Below are 21,151 nucleotides of genomic sequence, written 5' to 3'. Positions count from 1 at the left end.
CCACTAGAACTGATTTTTGAGGGTTGAAATCAGTTCTGACTTTTGAATATGAATTTCAAAATCGAATCCTACAACTTTACTGAATTCATTTATTAATTCAGTTTTTAAAAAAAATTTTTAACGTTTATTTATTATTGAGAGAGAGAGAGAGAGAGAGAGAGAGCATGAACAGGGGAGGGGCAGAGAGAGGGGGAGACTCCAGGCTCCGAGCTACCAGCACAGGGCCCTACGCAGGGCTCGAACTCACAAACTGCAAGATCATGACCTGAGCTGAAGTCAGTCGTTCAACCAACTGAGCCACCCAGGCGCCCCCATTAATTCAGTTTTAAAAAAAATCTTTTGGTCTTTCTACATATATGATCATGTCATCTGCAGAGAGAGTTTTACTTCTTCCTTTTCAATTTGGATGTAATTTCTTTTTCTTGCCTCATTACTATAGCTAGACCTTTTAGGACTGTCGAATAGAAGCAGTGAAAGGTACCTCCTTGCCTTATTCCCGGTATTAGGGGAAAGGCTTTTAGGCTTTTAGGCTTTTGCCATTGAATGTGATGTTAGCTGTGAGCTTTTCATAGATGGCCTTTATTGTGTTGAAGAAGTTCCCTTCCCTTTAGTTTTCCTTTTGTTGGTGTATCCCATCATTTTGGTGGAGCTTCCTAAGCAAAACAGGCACATTAGAGGGAAAAAATTGAGGGTTAGTGTGTGAAAATATCTTTATTTTTCTGTCCATTATTGTTTCTGTAACGATAGTTCAAAAATAATTTTTACTTAGAATTTTTAAGGCAATTTTTCCTATGTGGCCTGTTTTAGCCTTTCCCATCTATCAAAGCCTTTAGGATCTTTTCTTATTCCTGATGTTCTGTAATTTTCATGATGATATGGTTGGTGCTGGTGTTGTTTGTTTTTCATCAATGGTGACATATGTCCTTCAGAACTAGAAAAATACTTTTTTTCCTAATCATTCTAATCATTCCTTCCTCTCTGTTCTCTGCTCTCTTTTTGAAACTTACTAGTTGTTTGTTGGGACTCTGAGATCTTCTGATTTTATTTTCTGTCACCCACTTTCTGTAAATATACTTTTACTTTATCTTCAAGACGTTGTGCATGTCTTTACAATTTAAACTCTCATATTTTTAACATTTTGTTTTCAGGCGCTTATCTGTACAGATCATATGCTTTTATTTCTCTTGGAAAATGTGGGAATAAAACAGCAAGATCAAACGGTAGTTGTATGTTTAACTTTTTAAACAATTTGTAAACTGCTTTCCAAAGTGGTTGTAATATTTTACATACACACCAGCAGTGTATGGAGAGTTCCAGTTCTTCTGCTTATCCGTCAATAATTGGTCACGGGCACCTGGATGGCTCACTTGGTTGAATGTCCAGGTCTTGATTTCAGCTCAGGTTGCTCTCAGGGTCATGAGATGGAGCCCTGTGTCAGGCTTTCTAAAAAAAGAGAGATTCTCTCTCTCCTTCTGCTCCACCCTGGCTCACATGTGTTCTCTCTCTCTCTCTCTCTCTCTCTCTCTCTCTCTCTTTCTCTCTTTCTCAAAAAAAAAAAAAATAGGTAAGGTCAAACCTCTAATTTTAGACATTCTAATAGGTGCATGTACTGGTATCTCCCTGAGTTTTCATTTACGTTTCTTGAATGCATTCTTTCATATGCTTATTTGCCATTCATCTATCTATCATATGTGATGAAGTGTCTATTCAGATTTTTTTGCCCAGTTTTTTATTGGGTTGTTTGATTTCTTACTTAGTTGTGAGAGATCTTTATATATATTCTTGGCTTACATATTCTATCAGATATATGACTTGTAAATATTTCCTCCGGGTCCATGGCTTATTTCATTCTCCAACCATTGCTTCTAAAGAGCAAATGTCTTCAATTTTTATGAAGTTTAACTTGTTAATTTTTTCTTCATAGTGTTGTATCTGATAAAGCTTTGCCAAACCCAGTGTCACAAAAATTTTTTCCAATGTTTCCTTTCTAGAAGTATTCAAATGTTAGGTTTTACATTCAGGCCTTTGTAATTTACTTCTTGTACATGATATGAGGTGCGGATCAAAGTCCTTTTTTTTCTTTTGAATGTAAATATCTAGTTGTTTCAGCACCATTTGTTGAAAAAAAAAACCATCCTTTCTCCATTGAATTACCTTTATATCTTTATCAAAATTCAGTTGTCCGTTTGTGTGAGCGTATTTTTGTTCCACTGATCTGTTTGTCTGTTTTTATACAAGTACTAAACTGTGTTGATCACTGTAGCTTTATAGTAAGTCTTGGAGTCAGGTAGTGTAAATCTTCCAATGTTGCTTTTTCAAACTTGTGTGGCTATTTTACATCTTTTGCAAGTCCATTGGAATGTTGGGATCAGCTTATTGAATTCTTCATAAAAACACTGAAAGAATTATGGTTGAGATTGTGATAAATCTGTAGATCACTTTCGAAAGAGCTGATGTCTTAACAATATTGAAGTTTCCAGTCCATGAATATAGTAGGTCTCTCCATTTAGTTAGATATTCTTTAATTTTTCTCGGCAATATTTTGTAACTTTCAGTGCATAGTCCTTACACATCTCTTGTGAAACCTACCTGTAAGCATTTCATATTTTGGGGGTGTTACAAAAGAAAACCACAAGCCCGAAGTGGCATCACTTAGGCCAAGTCAACCACCTAACAGATATATTATTATATATCCTAAAATATGTGTTACTATTATTATAGTATTTATACCTAAATAACTACAATTTCAACCAACCAGTAATGTACCCTGCAACCAGTCAACTGGAATTTCCTGGTCAATACCAGGAAATTTACTGATTTACCCCTTCTTCTCCTCTTAAGAGGGCAACCTTGACTAAACAATATATTCCTTGAGAGTCAAGTCCCTTTTTTAAAATGTTCTTTCAGCCTTTAAAAACTTTTCTTTTGTTTACTTCAGTGGAGCATCACTCTAATTACCAGATGGGATGCTGCTGGATTCATGAATCCGTTAATAAAGCTAGTTAGATCTTCACACTTACTCATTGAGTTTTTATTTCACAAGGGCTATGGTTAATGGTAGTTTTAAATTTTCAATTTGTGATTATATGTTGCCACTCAAAATACACTTGGTTTTTATATATTGATTTTATATTCTGAAACACTTATTAGTTCTAGTGTCTGGTTTGTACATCCCGGGGAGTTTCTATAGAGGATCATATGATCTGTATATAAAGATCATTCTGCCTCTTCCTTTCCAATCTCAGTGCCTTTTTTTCTTTCCTTAATGCCCTAGCTGGAGCCTCCAATATAGAATTATATAGAAAAGGTCTTTTGTTCCTAGTGGTAAAGGGATAGCTTTCAGTTGCTACTACGTATAATGTTAGCTGTAGCTTTTCCACATACTAAATTTATAAGGTTGAAGAAGTTCCCTTCTATTTCAAATTGTTAAGAACTTTTATTAGGAATAGATGTTGGATTTTATCAAATGATTACCTTTTGAGATAATCATGTTTTTTTTTCTTTTTTTAGTTTGTTAATGTAGTAAATTACATTGATATGAGTTTTCAAAAAATAAACTAACCTTATATTTCTAGGATGTAGTATCTCTATTTATATATGATTGGATCTAACTTGCTAAGATTTTCAGTTTCACATCTATATTTATAAGGTTGTTGGTGTGTCATTTTCTTTAATACCTTTGGTTTTGGTTATCAAAGTGATACTGGCCTTATAGAATGAGTTGGGAAGTTTTATCTCCTCTGCAATTTCTGTAAGAGTTTGTGTAGAATTGTTATTATTTCTTAAATATTTGGTATGGAAGCCATCAGGGTCTGGAGTGTTCCATGTAAGGTAAGTTTTTTAAAAAGAGATTCAATGTCTTTAATAGTCATAGGGCCATGCAGGTTATCTATTTCTTTTTGAGGGAGTTTTGGTAGATTGTCTTTATTTTATTTAAAAAAATTTTCCACTGGTGTAAAGTATACATAGCTTTTGCTATTTTAACCATTTTATTTTTATTTTGAGTAATCTCTACCCCCAGTGCAGGGCTTGAACTCACAGCCCCAAGATCAAGAGCCACATGCTCTACCAACAGCCAGCCACATGCCCCAGTAGATTGTCTTTATAGGAATTTTTCCATTTCATCTAAGTTGTCAAATTTATTGGCATAAACTTGTTCAAAGTTACTCTTTCATTGGGGTGCCTGGGTGGCTCAGTCGGTTAAATGTCTGACTTCGGCTCAGGTCATGATCTCACGGTTGGTGGGTTCAAGCCCCACGTCAGGTTCTGTGCTGACAGCTAGGAGCCTGGAGCCTGTTTCAGATTCTGTGTCTCCCCCTCTCTCTCTGCCCCTTCCCCACTTGCACTCTGTCTCTCTCTGTCTCAAAAATAAGTAAGCATTAAAAAATTTTTTAAAGTTATTCTTTTATTAATCTTTTAATGTCTGTAGAATATGTAGCTATTGTTATCTCTCTCATTCCTGATAGTGGTCATTGGTGTTTTATTTTTTCTTGATCTGTCTGGATAGAGGTGTATTGATTTTCACAGTTTCCTCAGAGACTTAGCTTTTAGTTTCATTGATTTTTCTCTATTTTTTTTTCTACTTTGGTATTTATTATTTCTTCTTTTCTTTTTACTTTGTGGATTATATCATGTGGTTTTGGTGGTAAGTTCTTCCATATTCTTATTGATATTCTATCAGTTGTCAAGAGAGGTTTTGAAGTGTTTTAACTATAACTGGGGATTTGTCTAATTTTTCTTTTAGTTCTGTTTTTTTTTTTTTATTTGAAACTCTGTATGTGCATTTAAGATTGCTATTTTCTCCCTCTCTCTCCTTGGTTGTTTTTCTTTTTCTGAAGTCTACTTAATCTGATAATTTTATACCACTCCTGCTTTCTTTTGACTAATATTTGCATGTTCTATCTTTCCCCTCCTTTTACTTTCAAGCTACTTATATTTATATTATTATATTTGAAGTGAGTTTCTTCTTTTTTTTAAGTTTTTATTTATTCATTTTGAGAGAGAAAGAGAGCACAGGAGGGACAGAGAGAGGGAGAGAGAGAGAATCCCAAACAGGCCCCACACTGTCAGCATAGAGTCCCATGTGGAGCTTAAACTCACAAACCAGGAGATCATGACCCAGCCAAAACCAAGAGTCAGACACTTAACCGACTGAACCACCTGATGTGAGTTTCTTTTAAATAGCATATAATTGAGTCATTTAAAAAAATTTTTTTTTCACATTTATTTATTTTTGAGACAGAGACAGAGCATGAACAGGGGAAGAGCAAAGAGAGAGAGAGACACAGAATCTGAAACGGGCCCCAGGCTCTGAGCTGTCAGCACAGAGCCCGACACGGGGCTCGAACTCACGGACCGTGAGATCATGACCTGAGCCGAAGTCGGACGCTTAACCGACTGAGCCACCCAGGCGCCCCATAATTGAGTCATTTTAAAAAGAAATTTGTGAAGCTTTCTATTGGTGTATCTACTGATGTGTTTAGATCATTTACATTTAATATTGATATGTTATGGCTTACACTTGCCAGTTAACTTTTGTTTTCTGTTCTTCTATTTTTCATTTGTTTTCTTTTTCCAGTTTCTATGGATTACTTGAACATTTTTTAGAATTCTATTTTGATTTATCTGCAGTTTTTAGTGTATCTCTTTGCATAGATTTTGTGTGTGTGTGGAGTTACTCTGGGTATTGTACAATATTATACATACATAATTAATAATTATCTATTGTTTGACATCATAACAGTTTGAGTGAAACATAGAAACCATGTCTCCTTCAAACAATAATTGTATATGCCTCAATCCTTGCAACTCCTGGTATGTCACAAAAAGAAAAGCTGTCGACATATTCTTCCTTTACAAATTTACTCTATGAGAATATGTCATTTCTCTTTCAACATAAACTTCTTACAAAAGCTGTAATAACTATTACACTGATGTGACTGAAAAAATAAATACAACTTTAGTAAAAAATTAAACCATATTTTCTTTTAAGTCCCTTTACCCTCTCTAATTTCTAATTGTCTTTTTCTTCTGCATACATTGATAACTATATGAGACAATGTTATATTTTTGTTTCAACCATCAAACTTCATTTAGAAAACTCAAGAGCTGAATGAAAGTCTTTTGTATTTACCCACACTTTTATTCTTTTCCATTGTTCTTTTCTGATATTGCAATGTTTTCTTCTTTTATCACAGTCTTTCTGTTTAAAAACTTATTACCCTTTTAAGGTAAATTTGTTGATGACAGATTCTCTTCGTTTTTCCTTCATCCACAAATTGTTTTCGTGTTTCTTTCACCCAAGAACTTCTTGACATCCCCTTCATTTCTAAAGTATACTTACCCTGGATATAGTATCAGGCTGACAATTCTTTACTTTCAGTGCTTAAAAAAATGTTGTTTTAATTCCTTCTGTCTTCCCTGGTTGCTTTTGAGAAATCTGTTATTATTTTAATTGTTTTTCTCTTATAAGTAAAATATTGTTTCTCTCTCAACTGCTGTTAAGAATTTTCCTTGTCTTTAGTTTGTGAAGTTTGATTATTGTGTGTCTTGGCATGGATTTCTTTGAGTTTTTCTTGAGTTTGTTTAGCGTTTTTTCAACTTTTTGAATCGTAGATTTATGTCTTTTTCCAACTTAGGGAAAATTCAAATCATGTTAGAATACATTTTTAGTCTGACCCTCTTCCTCCTCTTTTTCTGTTATTCTGAGGACATGAATTTTGGAATTTTTGTTTTGGTCTCACAGATCTTGAAGCTCTATTCATTTTTGTTTCCAATCAATTTTCTCTTTGTTATTCAGATTGGGTAATTTCTGTTGATCTATCTTCAACTTCATGGATTCTCCCCCTCTGTCCTCTCCATCCTGTTGCTAGGCCTATCCACTGAGTTTGTATTTTGTTTTGTAAATTTAAGCTTCAAAATTTATTTTTGGTTCTTCTTCATATCTTCCATTTACTTGTTGAGACTTTCTAGTTATTTGTTTCAAGTCTTTGTAATTGCTGCTGAAGCCTTTTTATGATGGCTGCTTTAAATTCTCATCAGATATTCCAACATTTGCTTTCTCTCAGTATAAGCATCTTTGCATCATCCTTTCACATTCAGTTCTTGATCTCCCTGGTTCTTGGTATGATGAGTGATATTTTTATTGTCTTGGACATTTGGGGCATTATGTTGTGAAATTCCAGATTTTATTTAAATCTTTTGTTTTAATGAGCCTTCACTGGCACATCCTGCAAAGTCTGAGTCCTTCACTTAGTTTCCGTTGACAACTCTTGTGGTATGGGGTGCTTCGTTACCATTGGACAGGGGTGGAAGTTCAGTCCCCACGAGGCTTCTGCTGACACTACCCTGGCTGGGAGGGAAAGAGTGCCTTCTTATATGCTTCTCATGGGGCCTCCATGTAACCCATGGGAAGTGAGCCCATTGGGGCCTGGAACTGGTGATTTTATTGCATCTTTTGAGATAATCACATGATTAGCCTTTTGTCTGCTGATGACCATTACATTGATGTTTGAGTACTGAATTAGTTGACATTCAATCCTGGGATAAATCCCACTTGGTCATTATGTCTTACCATTGCTGGGTGAAATTTGATAATATTTTATTGAGGACATTTGCATCTATAATCAAGAAGGATATGGGTAGTGTGGCCTCAGAAACTAAATTGGGAAATATTCACTTATTTTTCATCTTTCTGGAATTCTTCATATAAATTGGATATTATTTCTTTCTTAAATGTTTGATAGAATTTGACAGTGAATCCATCTGTACCTGGCTTTGTTGGAATGCTTTTATATTGAGGATCTTATTTCTTTAATAGATATATAACTATTCAGATTTTTTTCTTGTTGAGCTTTGGCAGTTTGTGTATTTCACTGAATTTGTACATTTGATACAACTTATCTGTTTTATTGACATTGAGTACATTCCATTATTATTCTTTAATGTCTAGGGGATCTTTTGTGATGATACCTCTTTCATTTCTAATATTAGTCATATATGTCTTCTCTCTTTTTATTCTTGATAGTCAGGAAAGAAGGGATTGATTTTGATCATTTGAAAGAACAGCTATTTGTTTCATTGATTTTCTTTATTTTTAGCTGCTTCCCTTTTTATTTCTACTCTTTATGATTTTTTTTCCTTCTGATTTTTTTATGCTTAATTTGCTCTTCTTATTTAATTTCTTAATTTGGAAGCTTAACCATTGATTTGAGACCTTTATTTTTTCTATAAGGTTTTATTCTGTAAATTTCTTTATAAGCACTACGTAAACTGCATCCCATAGATTTTGATATGTTTTCATGCAAATTAATATATCTGAAGCTTTTCCAGGTATTTTTCTTTTACTGATTTCTAGTTTAATTCCATTGTTTTGAGAGAAGATCTTTTGTATGATTTTAGGTTGTTTTTTTTTTTTAACTTTGTGGATGTTTGTTTTATGGCCCAGAAAGTGGTCAGTTTTGGTGATTCTTTTTTGTGTGTGCATTTAAGAAAAATATGTGTTTTTCTGCTGCTGTTGGGTACTGTGTTCTCTGTCAATTTTATCAGTTTGGTTTGTACTATTGCTCAGGTCTTCTATATTATTAATTTTTATGTGCTTATTTTGTTGATTACTGACTAAGGAGTTTTGAAGTCTCGTAATTGTGGATTTATCTATATTTTTCTTTTTAGTTACATTTTTGTTTTATGTATTTCGAAGTTCTGTTGTTTGGTGAATACACAATTAGAGCTGTGTTGACTCTTTGTTATTATGTATCTTCCTCTGGTCTGATGATATTTGTTTTGAAGTCTACTTTGTTTGATTTTTAATATAGACATTCCTGCATTTTTTGATTACTGTTTGCATGGAAAGTGGGTTTTTTATACCACAAATAGTTGGTTTTCCTTTTTCATTCAATCTGATTTCTTTTAATTGAAGTTTTTCTTTTAATTTTTTTAATGTTTATTTATTCTTAGAGAAAGACAGAGCTTGAGCAGGGGAGGGGAAGAGCGAGAGAGGGACACAGGCTCCAGGCTCTGAGCTGTCAACACAGAGCCCAACTCAGGGCTTGAACTCATGAGCCATGAGATCATGACCTAAGCCGAAGTCAGATGCTTAACCCACTGAGCCACCCAGGCTTCCCTGATTGAAGTTTTAAAATCATTTTTATTTGATGTAACTAGTGATAGAGTTGAATTTAAACTTACTCTCTTGGGGCGCCTAGGTAGCTCAGTCAGTTAAGCATCTGATTCTTGATTTTGACTCAGGTCATGACCTCACAGTTCATGAGAGAGAGCCCTGAGTTGGGCTCCATGCTGGATGTGGAGCCTGGTTAAGATCCTGTCTCTCTCTCTGCCCTTTCTCCTGCTCCCCTCTCTAACAAAAGAGTTACTTTTTTGCTGGTTGTTTTTTATCTGTCCCATTTGTTCTTTGTTCTTTTTTCTTCTTTTTCTGCCCTTTTTGTACTAATTGAGCTTTTAGAAATTATTCTATTTTATTTATGCTATTAGTTTGTCAGTTATACTTCTTAAAAGTTTCATGGTTGCTGCTCTAGGGTGTATAATATATGTCTCTAATTTATCATGTCCACCTTTAAATAGTATCTTACCTTTCCACAAATAGTTTAAGAACCTTGCCACAGCATACCTTGAATGCTTCTCCCTACCCTTGGCACTATTGTTCTACATTTTACTTTTGCGTGCTATAACCCCTCAACACATTGATACTATTTTTGCATTAGAGAGTCAATTATATTTTGGAATGATTAAAAATAATACAAATGGTCTTTTATATTGATTTTTACCATTTCTTTGTGTAAATGTTGTATGATAGTCTTCCTGGCATGATATTCCTTTTGAATAAAGAACTTCATTAATATTTCTCTAGCGCAAGCCTTCTGGCAGTGAATTCTCTGTTTTTTGTTCATCTGTAAAAGTCTTTATTTTGCCTTTATTTTGAAACCTTTATTTTTGTCTCTGTTTAGAATTTTGATTTGGCAGTTCCTTGGATTTTTTTTTTTTTTTTTTTTTTGGACTTTAAAGGTATCATTCTCTTTTCTTCTGGCTTGCACTGTTTCTGATAGGTCTCTTTTAATTGTTGTGTTTCTCCCTCTGTCTGTCATGTGACTTTTGTCTCTGGCTCCCTGCAAGATATTCTCTTTATCTGTAGTTTCAGTAGTTTGTACATGATGTGTCCCAGTCACTATAGCATTTGAGTTTACGTTTTTTGACAGTGGCGAGGAGTGAGTAGGTCAAATGCAGCTATTGGATCTGTGTGTGCTACAGCAGGGGGTGAGTTTAGGAACATCCATTACTATCAGCCTAGCTCTGTTAGAGACCTCAGTCCTGAAGTGGCCCTCATCCAATGTGTGCCACTAAGCAACAGAAATTAGATGCATCAGAGACTTGAAGTTACCACCAGTGTTAATTTTCAGATAGCACTAGATAATTCAGAAATGATATCATTATAAAAATTATTATTTTTTTAAATAAAGGAGAAGAGATTCAGCGACGAAAAGGAAAAGAAAGAACCAACTAATGAGCCACCTGAGAAGGAAGAAGCAGCCCCCGTTCAGAAAGCTATTACTGGTTCAGGCAAGAGAACACTGGAGAAGAACCAAATTAATTTTGGGAAGAGTCAAATGACCAAGAGATTAGAGCCAAGTTTAAGCTGGAAGGCTACCGTTCGTTTCAAAGAGTATGTGGAAATTTGCGTGATGGGTTTTCTGATACATCCTCAGTGACCACATTTGCCTAGTTTTTCACATAAGTTTATGTCATAGCAGGAAAGTACTAGAGTAGATATTTACATTCCCTCCGTAATGCAAGTGGATCCCTCCCTACTCCTCTTCATATACCAAGTAGAAGGATTTGATGTGAATAGGGTTTACATGTGGGCACCGGAAGGGAAGGGAAGGGAAGAACACAATTCACTCAGTAAGTCAGGGGAAATAACGCATGAAAAAGATGAGAAAACACATGGAGACATCTCAGGAGCAATGTGAACATAGTTGTAGGGACCTGATTAAGTAAGTGCTAGGAGCATTTAGGATGACTAAAATTATGTGGAGTTAATCAGGGAAATCTTGATAGAGATAATGTCTTGTCATTAACAGAACTTTAAGTAAATACTATAGAAAGGCTAGTAAATATTAACAAGCCTAAGTAAAGTAGACACTGGTTTGTTGAATGTCTGAAATATACAAAACTAGTTCCATTTTGGGCCATCTATAAAGAGGTGCCAGAGCACAGATTAAGGACCAGCGTTATGTAAATATCAGAGCAGTCAGAAGTGCCTAGAGCACTTTTTAAATTAGCAAATAGGCTTACAAGTTTCATGTCACCTGATTGGGCAGGGATTCTGAGGACCACTGGGTGATTGCATTTTGCCTACAAACCCAGAGAGCAGACGGAAGGAGTCCTGTGGAAAGAGGAGACACTCCTGCTCCTCTAATTCTCAATTTTGAGGTGTTTGGCCTTTGTGACTATTTGAGTCTGAAAATGACAAATACATGGGCTGCTCTGTTACCTGGAAGGTGAATTTTAAAAAAACTGCGTTGCCCACGGGCTTACGTTTTTCAATCAGGAAATTACCTAACAACAATTTAGTGAAAACTCACTATGTGCCAAGGACTGTGCTCAACCTGGGAATACCTGGAAAACCAGATATGGGCCCTGCTGTAGTGCTGGGTGTGGAAGATCAGAAAAGGCAGCTTTCAGCCAGGGCAGTAGGCACTGCTAGTAGAAGGCACAGAGGGCAGGGCCACCACAGTGATGGCAGCCTGTTCCTAGCACCTGTTCCTCACGAAAGGCCTATTGGACCACATGCTCCTCCACTACATAAAGTACATGGCTGTGCCTGAGAGACAGAAGGGACATCTCAGATGTCAGATGAGGCTGGAACTCATAGCCGTTTTCTGTATTAGGAGAACATCACTTGGGTGCATAAAAGTGATGGAATATTTGTATGTATTTCTATTTTTAATTTCCAATTAATCCGCATAAATTAATTTTAAAAGTTTGTGTGTTTTTAGGTACAGAAGCTTACTAAGAGACCCCCAAGAGGAGAAACACAGAAGAAGACCTGAAAGGTCAGGGCCACCCGTTAAACCCGGAAGAGCGCAGTTAGTTCGGTATGTGTCTATTAACATGATCTATTCTCCCACCACCCTCTTTGTTTATTTGTTTGATTTATTTGAGAGAGAAAGAGAGATGGGGCTTGACGAGGGAGGAGCAGAGAGAGAGAGGGAGAGAGAAGATCCTGAGCAGGCTCCGCACCGTCAGTGCAGAACCCGACATGGGACTTGAACTCATGAACCATGAGATGATGACCTGAGGCCAAACCAAGAGTCGGACACTTCACCACCTGAACCACTCAGGTGCTTCTCCAGTTTCTTTAGATGCAGGTTTATATTGTTGACTGAAACTTCTCTTTACTAATGTAAGGATTTAGTGCTATATAGCTTATAGGGCTATAACGCTAAAAAGCAGTGCTTTCTGCACTGCTTTAGCTCTGAGCTGTGCACAAAAGTTTTTGATATGTTGTATTTTCATTTTCATTCAGTTCAATGTGTTTTTTTGTTGTTGTTGTTTGTTTGTTTGTTTTGTTTTGTTGTAATTTCCTTTGAGACTCTCTTCTTTGAGCCAAGAGCATTATTTTGTTTCCAGGCACTTGGAGATTCTCCTGTTCTGTTTCTGTTACTGATGTTTTAGTTTGAGTCCACTGTGGTTAGTGATCATACTCTATATAATTTCAATTCTTTTAAATTTGTTGAGGTTCTGTGTGGTCAAGTTATCTTGGTATAAGTTCTTTGGGTGCTTAAAAGAATGTGTAACCTGCTGCTGTTGGGTGGAGTGTTCCATAAATGTGGAATAAATAATGTTTATTTGGTGGTGTTGATTTCTTCTATATCCTAGCTTATTTTCAGTCTAGTTCCATAAATTGATGAGAGAGAAGTATTGAAGTCTCCAACTATAATTGCAATTTTTCTGTTTCTCCTTTTAGTTCTGTTTTTGCTTTATGTATTTTGCAATTCTGTTACTTGGAAGTACATATTTAGGATTATCATGACTCCATCTTTATGTAATTTCCTCTGTGTCCCTGGTCGGTTTTGCTCTGTTTTGTTTTGTTTTGTTTTTCTTTTTTGATGTCTACTTAATCTGATATTATATAGCCATTTCTGCTTTCTTTTGATTGTTTGCATGGTGCATTTTTCTTCCTTTTCTTTCAAACTAACTATAACATATCATTATATTTGAAATTAGTTCCTTGTAGATGGCATTTGGTTGGTTCCCTTTTTTTTTTTCTTTTTTGTCCATTAAGTTAAACTCTGTCTTTTAAGGGATATTTAGATCATTTACCTTTAATGTCATTATTATGTTAGGGCTTAAGTTTGTCATTATGTATATTTTTTTCTGTTTGTTCTTTTTGATTTTTATTTTCTTGGTTTTCTTTCTCTCCCTCTAGTCTCTCTAACTCCCCCCTACTCCGTTCCATAAAAGTCTTTTTTAATTTATTCCATTTTGAAGCATGGTAAGAGAATGGGTAATTTTTAAACTGTAATAATTTTTGATATTTTCTGAGTCTTAATTGTTGGATTAATTCTTCTGAATTCTTCCGGGTCTTATTTAAATCTTATGTTTTAGCAGGCCTCTGATACCACATTGGCGGGATAAGGTGTATGGTGCCTCCTCAGATTAGAAAAGGAATTGCAGGGTTCAAGTGGGCCCTCACTTGACACCTGGCGGGGGGATGGGGGTTGGTGTAGGTGAGGGATCCTCATTATTTATGAGTGGTAGTGGAAGTTCAAGCTCTGCCTAGGCCTCTATGGATACCAGCTTGTCTGTGAAAGGCATGGGCCTTTTATTACATTGACATTGGGGTTTGGGATCAGTGGAAGTCCTGACTCCCTTTTAGGCCTTCTCTAACACCACCCAGCCTGGGGATTAGGGAGCTTTGCTGTAGCCTGATAAAGTTCTCTGGCCATTGCTAGCAGAAGTGGGGATAGGGCACAGTGTTTTCTGTGGTGTTGACAAGAATAAATCATTTGTTGCCTAAAAGTTTTCTGTTGTGTTAAGCTATTCCTTTTCTGTTCCTCTGACGAGAAAGAGCAGGCTTTCCTTAGGTGCTTGTTTTTAAATTTATTTCTGAGAGAGAGAGAGACAGAGAGAGAATGAGCAGGTGATGGACAGAGAAAGAGGGAGACACAGAATCCGAAGCAGGCTCCAGGCTCTGAGCTGTCAGAGCAGAGCCTGACACGGGGCTTGAACCCACGAGTTGTGAAGTCATGACCTGAGCTGAAGTCGGATGCGTAACCAACTGAGCCACCCAGGCGCCCCCTCCTTAGGTGCTTTTCTCCTCTGTGCCCACTGGTATTTCCACACCACTGTCTTCTCCAGTACCCTGTCTGGGATATGTGAGACAAAAAGAAATCCAAGGAACTCCTCACTGTGTTGCTTCTCAGGTCTCCAGGTCCCTAGATAGTCTTTCTTCTCCATTCTACCTGTCAGAGTTCTCTCCTGTTGGTTTTACATATGATATCAAGGATTTTTATGTACTTAGTGGGAGGAATAAGGAAAGGTATATCTACTTCATCTTTCCTGAAATGGATGTTTGCTCTAAAGCATTTCAATTTTAAATCAAATTTTAGTGAGTCCGAGAACTCCAGAGTGATAGATAAGGGTAAAGGGGTAGTGTATCCAAGCAACAACCATTAGTCAGCGATAAAAATGAGAACTTCTCTATCTCTTCTTGCTTAAGTGGGTACAATGATGTGGTAGAGAAGTATTTCTTATGGTCGAGTTCATAGCTCAATGAAACATTGAGGTTTGCTTCTTTTTACCTCCTGAATGTACAGCTGCTGTGGGACAGGACAGGACAGGAAGGGAATCTCATAAAAGGGGAAAGCCATATAAAGTTATATGTCAAAGGATTCATCACTGGAAAAAGAGAACAACTTTCCTTTGGGGTATTGATTTTTTTTTAACATGATTTGAGAGTGATTGCGTAAATCACCTGCTCTTAACTCCAGGAGTTTGTTAAGCTAAAACATTTAGAGATTCCCGAGAGAATATAGGTTTATTTAGTATATGTTTATATCTGGGACCTTTGAGTTAAATTTACCTTGGTTCTTAAGTCAGCCTTGTCTACCATATTTTGCTCTGTAACCAACCTAGGTTTCTGGACATTTGTTAGACGAGAGAATACATTAAATTAAAACTCAGCTCATGCGACTTGTTGAATTGGAACAGACGCTTCAGTTCAGGATTTCATTCCACTGTGGCCCAGAGAACAACTCTCTGCGCCACAACACCTTTGAGAAATTAAAAGAATTATAGAATCTTAATAAAACTTGCAAGTTACTACTACTATGAAATTACTAGTAGTATGCTTTCTACTGTGCTTCAAAACAGGTGAGAAAAGACATTTATAGAAGAGAGCACATGAGGGTTGGAGGGAAGAGAGGATGGAGATAAACAGAAAATGAGAATTAGATATGGTCGTGAAAGCTTGAGTGAACTAGCTGGTGACCATGACCTTGAGGTTAAGTTGGAAGCTTCTAGAGCAGTGAGGAAAAAGTGTACTTTCTTCCATAAGGGAGACACTCTCCCTGTGAGGCATTTGCAGCACTGCCCGATTAAACTTCCTATGATAATAGAAATGGTTTATATCTGAGCTACCTGGTATAGTAGTCACCAGCCACATGTGATTGTTGAGTGCTTGAAATGTGGCTTCTACAACTGAAGAACTAATTTTTTTTTAATTTTTTTTAACGTTTATTTTTTGAGAGAGGGAGACAGAGCACGAGCCGGGGAGGCGCAGAGAGAGAGGGAGATACAGAATCCAAAGCAGGCTCCAGGCTCTGAGCTGTCAGCACAGAGCCCAACACGGGGCTTGAACTCACAAACCATGAGATAATGAACCTGAGCTGAAGGACGCTTAACCAACTGAGTCACCCAGGCACCCCTGAAGAACTAAATTTTTAATTGTATTCTATTTCAATTCAATAAAGACATTTAAATAAATATAAACATATAAATAACCACAAGTTATTTAAATACTGTGACTGGTGGCTATCTTTTTGTACAGCACAGCCATAGGACATATACTAATTCCCTGTTCATTTCTATTTTCTTAAAACAGCATGCAATTATTCATCTCCTCACTTAGATCTTAACAAAGATCAAGAACTGAGAAGGTGTTAGATCTTCTAGAACTCGTTGCTTAAGTTCGTATTGCTGAAAGAGTAACGATTATAACCAATTCCATGTTGTAGCATAAATATGTTATGTGGTGATTGTTATTGTTCTTAGTAAGAGTAATGAGAAGATTGAGGAAATCATTAGTGAGAGCTCCTCAGAGAGTGAGGAAGGTGAAGAACCACTTGATCGTCAGGAAGCAAATGCAGATTTGCCATCAGAATATTGGCAAATTCAGAAGCTGGTGAAATATTTAAAGGTAAGACAGACCTTTTGTATTGTGTTTACAATGATTATTTTAATTCCTTTCCCAAAAAAGGTATATTCTGCTTCCACATTTATTGTATGTTTCTTTCAAATAAGGGTAGTAAAAATCCCTGTTATTATTTAAGTGTGCACAGGGGAAGGTCTTACTACCCTGAGGATAGTAAGGTTACTTCTCACAGAGCAGCCAGGCTGCCTGGTACCAGCCCTCTCCCCTGGGCCACAGTAACCAGCAGGTATTATGACTTGCCATCCTTTTACAATTTGTGGTATGGTGTGGTGGCAAGAGCATGGAGTTTTGAAGTTGTACTACAAATAAATTTTAGGCCATGTCACTTAGCAGTGTGGCTTTTGGTTACAGTTTTGAGCCTTATTTTTCTTAACCCATGGAATAAAATTAATACCTGTCCTGTAAGATAACTTTAGCATTGGAAATACATATTTGAAAGATGCAGCATAGTGTTTGGTACATTGTAGTTGCTTAAAATATGTATTGGTCCATTTCCATTACTCTCAACATATGTGAAAACATGTTACATAATAATGGTCTATATAATGTATTTAAGACTTGAATGGGGGCAGGGCAAGACAAATGATTTGCCAAAACCCAGATTAATGTTAATAGATCGTTGATATTGATAACGTCTAGGTAGGCCATGTCTAAAGCTGTAGTTCAGAAGCACTTGTAAAAATAACATTTTTACTTAGCTCTTAGTTTCCTCTAGCTTCCTAGGTCTTTGATCAGATGAACCAAGGGCATTTGCCAGTGGCTTTGCATATGTAAAGATGTGTATGTGACTCCCAAATTACTTAAGGATACTTTCCTGGTGCCTTTGAGGTCCTTCCAAGCTGACAGGTAAAATAGTTTATGTGAACATTTTTGTGAATTCGACAAAAGTCTTCTGCATGGACACAAGATTGTAGCTGAAAAAGTTCTTTTTGCAAGAAAAATATGCCCCTTTTCTTAGCATGGCCCCAGCTGCAATTCCCTGCATTTCTCAGAAAAAAAATTTCTATGTTTTCCTGAATCCTGAATCCCAAGGAAACTTAGTCAAGAAATTGGGAAATTGGGAAAAAGTATTCTAATTCTCCATTGCAACATAGATTTCAATGGCCAAACTGGAATCTGGGCAAGCAGATGAAATTTTCATCATTAAAAAAGGATATGAGCTTCTGTGAAGCAAGCCTTAATGCCCACCTTGGCTATGCTTTTGAAAGCCTCCTAACAATTTGACCAATGTCAATGCAAAATGCAAGATGCATTTGACCAATGCCAATGCAAAATGCAATGCAAAATGAAGAATTTGTTGTGTGTGTCTGGTGTATTTGTCGTGAAACAAAAATCAAGACTATTGGAATAGACAGTTAATGCTTTGTTTTAAAACTTAATTTAAGAATAATATCTTATAAATAGTAAATATTTTTACATCATCTTTCAATATTTAAAATGACTTCCATTTGGCATTTATTTGTGGTAATGTCTCCCTCTTTTAGTGTTATCAGCTATCAGGTGGAGATCATTTTTACATGTTACTGTAGTAGATATACTTTGTTTTTTTAATGTTTAGTTAATTTTTGAGAGGGGGGAGGGGCAGCGAAAGAGGGAGAGAGAGAATCCCAAGCACAGAGCCCAATGTGGGGCTCAATCTCACAAACCGTGAGATCGGACCTGAACTGAAACCAAGAGTCGACGCTTAATTGACTGAGCCACCCAGGCACCCCTGGTTTGGGTATTTTTTTAACAGAAAAACCTCTGAAATTTTTAGTATCTCTATCACAAAAAGTGACTTACTGTTTATTATTATGGAAATTCTTCACCATTATGGTCATCATTAATACCTAAAAACATATAAGTAAAATTTGGGGAAAAAACATGGAATAACTTACTATTTTAAGAATTCCACAGAATTGGGAGGGTATTTTGATTTCTTATTCTCTGATCTTGAATATTCATGTCTCTGTCGGGAATTTAGAAACCCTATCTGGAGCACAGGCTGGAGTTCAAACTCCATGGTCGTGCACAACCCCTTGGCAGGCGTCTTTGTACACAAACCATGCAGTCAACACAGTGGCCCCACTGAGCACACATAGCACCAACGTCCAGACTCAGGAGACCTTCCTGATCCTTTACTGAACCATGGATCTTCCCATGATCTCTCCTGTCTTCATAAAGCACATGTCACTCTGGGGGAAAAATGGCATCAGAGAACTTTGCCACCCCACACTTAAGTAGCTTGAGCCAGATGGACATTGTGGCTTGGACATACCTTTTTGGAAGGAGATTGGAAGAGCCCTGGTGTTTTTCCAAAGAATTCTTTTCTATTAACTTTATTTCCTTAGTCAAAGGAAATAAAGACTCAACAGGGAAGATGCATGGATGGACCAGGAGGCAGACTAACAGAGCAGTCTTCCATGTTGGAAAGACTTTAATGGAGTCGGTGTTCTACTAACTCAGTAGCCTTGAGGGAGTTGGCTAACCTCTCTAAACTTCAGTTTTCTCATCAGTCAAGATGGCAAAAGAAATGTTCTCATGTTTTAGTATTATTATGAATATTAAGTGAAATCTAACATGTAAAGTGCTTAACAGAAAGTACTCGATACTTGTTAGCATTAATAATGATTTCTATTACATATTATTATTGTAGACAACATATGGTATGGAATCTTCTTGACTTGCACAGCTGGCCCTTCAATTTTTGCTTCACATTTTCTAGCAACCAATAAAAAGGAGGAAATGCAGTGAGTTAATACAGTGAGGGAAATACTCTTACCATCATAAGGTAAAAACGGCCCAGTTGCCAATGTGTGTAACTGATCCTGGTACTAAGAGCAGAAAGAATTTTCTCTCTGAGGGCTTAATGGAGCAGACAGTGAGTGTGGTAGTGAGTGACATCCTTAATCATAAGCTCCCAGTGAACATGGCAATGAGAGTTTCTCATAATAGCCTGACTATTGAATAACTATCTTGAGTTTTTCAACTATTTAGGATAAGTCTATATAATATTAGGCCAGAAAGGGATGCACTGTTTCTGTCCCAGAACAGCTAAGGAAAACATGTATTGATGAAGTGCTACTTAAGCTTGCACAAGTTATTCATCAATAAATCATGTGCAAATGTGATACTTTTGGCCAGACAGTAAATTGCTGGGAATTATTATAGTTCCCACAGGTAGATATTCTTAACATAGCCAGCAAAAGAAAAAGTATCTACAAGTGGTTTTGGGCTTTTTGACACAGATAAATGTTTTATATGGGGACACAAAAGGATATTAAATGTCCAAGAAATGCAAAATTGAATGTCTCTAGATAATCTCAAAATAAATACACCTGACATTTTAATTTGCAAAATTATGCCTTAAATGTAGACTTACACTAGCAGAGAAATGTTAATGTTGAACCGACTTTCTACTTACCATTTTCCAAGTGATTGCTGAAAAAAATTCGAAGAGCTCATTAATACCCAAACAGGTCAATGAACTATAGCTTGTTATTTATCCAGAGCTATGAGCTCAGATCTTGGCATGTAAGTAAAGGGAGTTTGTATTTAATTATTTGGCTTTGACATACATTCATTTCAACTTACAAGTTTTATGTATGTATATATTCTTTTAATCTGGATTTTTAGAACACAATTTAATTTTTAAACTATTGAAGACTTTGCATTTTTACTCACCAACCTTCCAACTTCTCCCCTCCCCCCACACACGGAACTGATGACTCTATGCCCTAATTCTAAACGAAGCAATAAACCACCTCTTCGGCTTCCTTAGTGAGAAACACTTACATTCTGCCTTGTTATCTTTATTGTTCAGCTTGTCTGTCGCGTCAGTTACTTGAATGGAAAGACCGAATTAAACTCATTGCTGTGTCTTGCAGGGTGCCTAGCCAGTGAGCACAGGCTTGCCCTCCGCTTAGAAAGTGTGATGGGGAGAGAATGAGGTTCCCTAGGGGCTGGGCTGTGCTGTTCTTCACGCTCAGTTCCTTGAGAGCAGTTTTTCCTTCTTCTGAGCCAGAGCTGTTCCTCCTGCTGTTCACGGTCTTTCCCACCTTCCCTTACTTTCCTCTCTCCTCCTTTTCCTGCTCCCTTTCTCCTTGTAGATATGCTATTTTATTGCTGTATTTGCTAGCTTTATATGGATATTATTTTCTCCCCTGGCCAGGGCTGCTTTAAAATCTTGCAATAAAATGTTTCGCTTTGGATCTATTCCAGTGACTGGGAAGATGGTTCAAGTGTATGTCCCACAGTAATCTGTAAAGGTAGTGTGAAAATAATTCTGCAAAGATACAGAAGCTTTACCCATTACTAAGTCAGTTATATGGAGAACCCCTTTGTGCAATAGGAGGAGAGTTGCTGAATTTTATTTTGTTTGGAAATGTGGATTTATTAGTCACAAGTATTAAATGTTATAAATTAATACAAACAGGTTCTCTTCAGTAAAGTGAGATAAAATATTGAAAGGTTGTCACCATAAGTAGATCTGCATTTCATACACCTTAGTGTATCATTAAACTAAAGACTGAATTTCTGGACACAGGGTTGCAAGCCTACGAAATCCATTTTCTATGTGGATTGAAGGAGGTCTGGGTCTGGAACTCAATACTACACGATAAGTAAATCCAAGAGAAAACTGAGGAGACTATAGAGTGATGCCAAGAATGTGGTTGGTCAGACTTTAGGTAGTTGGAAGGGATTTCAGAGGCTGGGTCTAGA

General features: G+C 36.6%; 1 protein-coding gene across 4 annotated transcripts in view; it reads left to right on the top strand.

The window, feature by feature from the left end:
- The window catches only part of ODAD2 (outer dynein arm docking complex subunit 2), a 199,285-nt gene that overhangs the window by 18,040 nt on the left and 160,094 nt on the right, over positions 1-21,151 (top strand). For all 4 annotated transcript variants that reach the window (XM_042991290.1, XM_042991291.1, XM_042991293.1 and 1 more), the window contains 3 exons: positions 10,473-10,675; positions 12,012-12,110; positions 16,291-16,435. In XM_042991290.1, coding sequence (XP_042847224.1) covers positions 10,473-10,675; positions 12,012-12,110; positions 16,291-16,435 — 447 coding nt within the window. The remainder of the gene's footprint in view (positions 1-10,472; positions 10,676-12,011; positions 12,111-16,290; positions 16,436-21,151) is intronic.

Source organism: Panthera tigris, chromosome B4 (genome assembly GCF_018350195.1).
Source record: "Panthera tigris isolate Pti1 chromosome B4, P.tigris_Pti1_mat1.1, whole genome shotgun sequence".
Lineage (NCBI taxonomy): Eukaryota > Metazoa > Chordata > Mammalia > Carnivora > Felidae > Panthera > Panthera tigris.
Note: the sequence above shows the minus strand (reverse complement) of the source record. Positions and strands in the feature narration are given on the sequence as shown.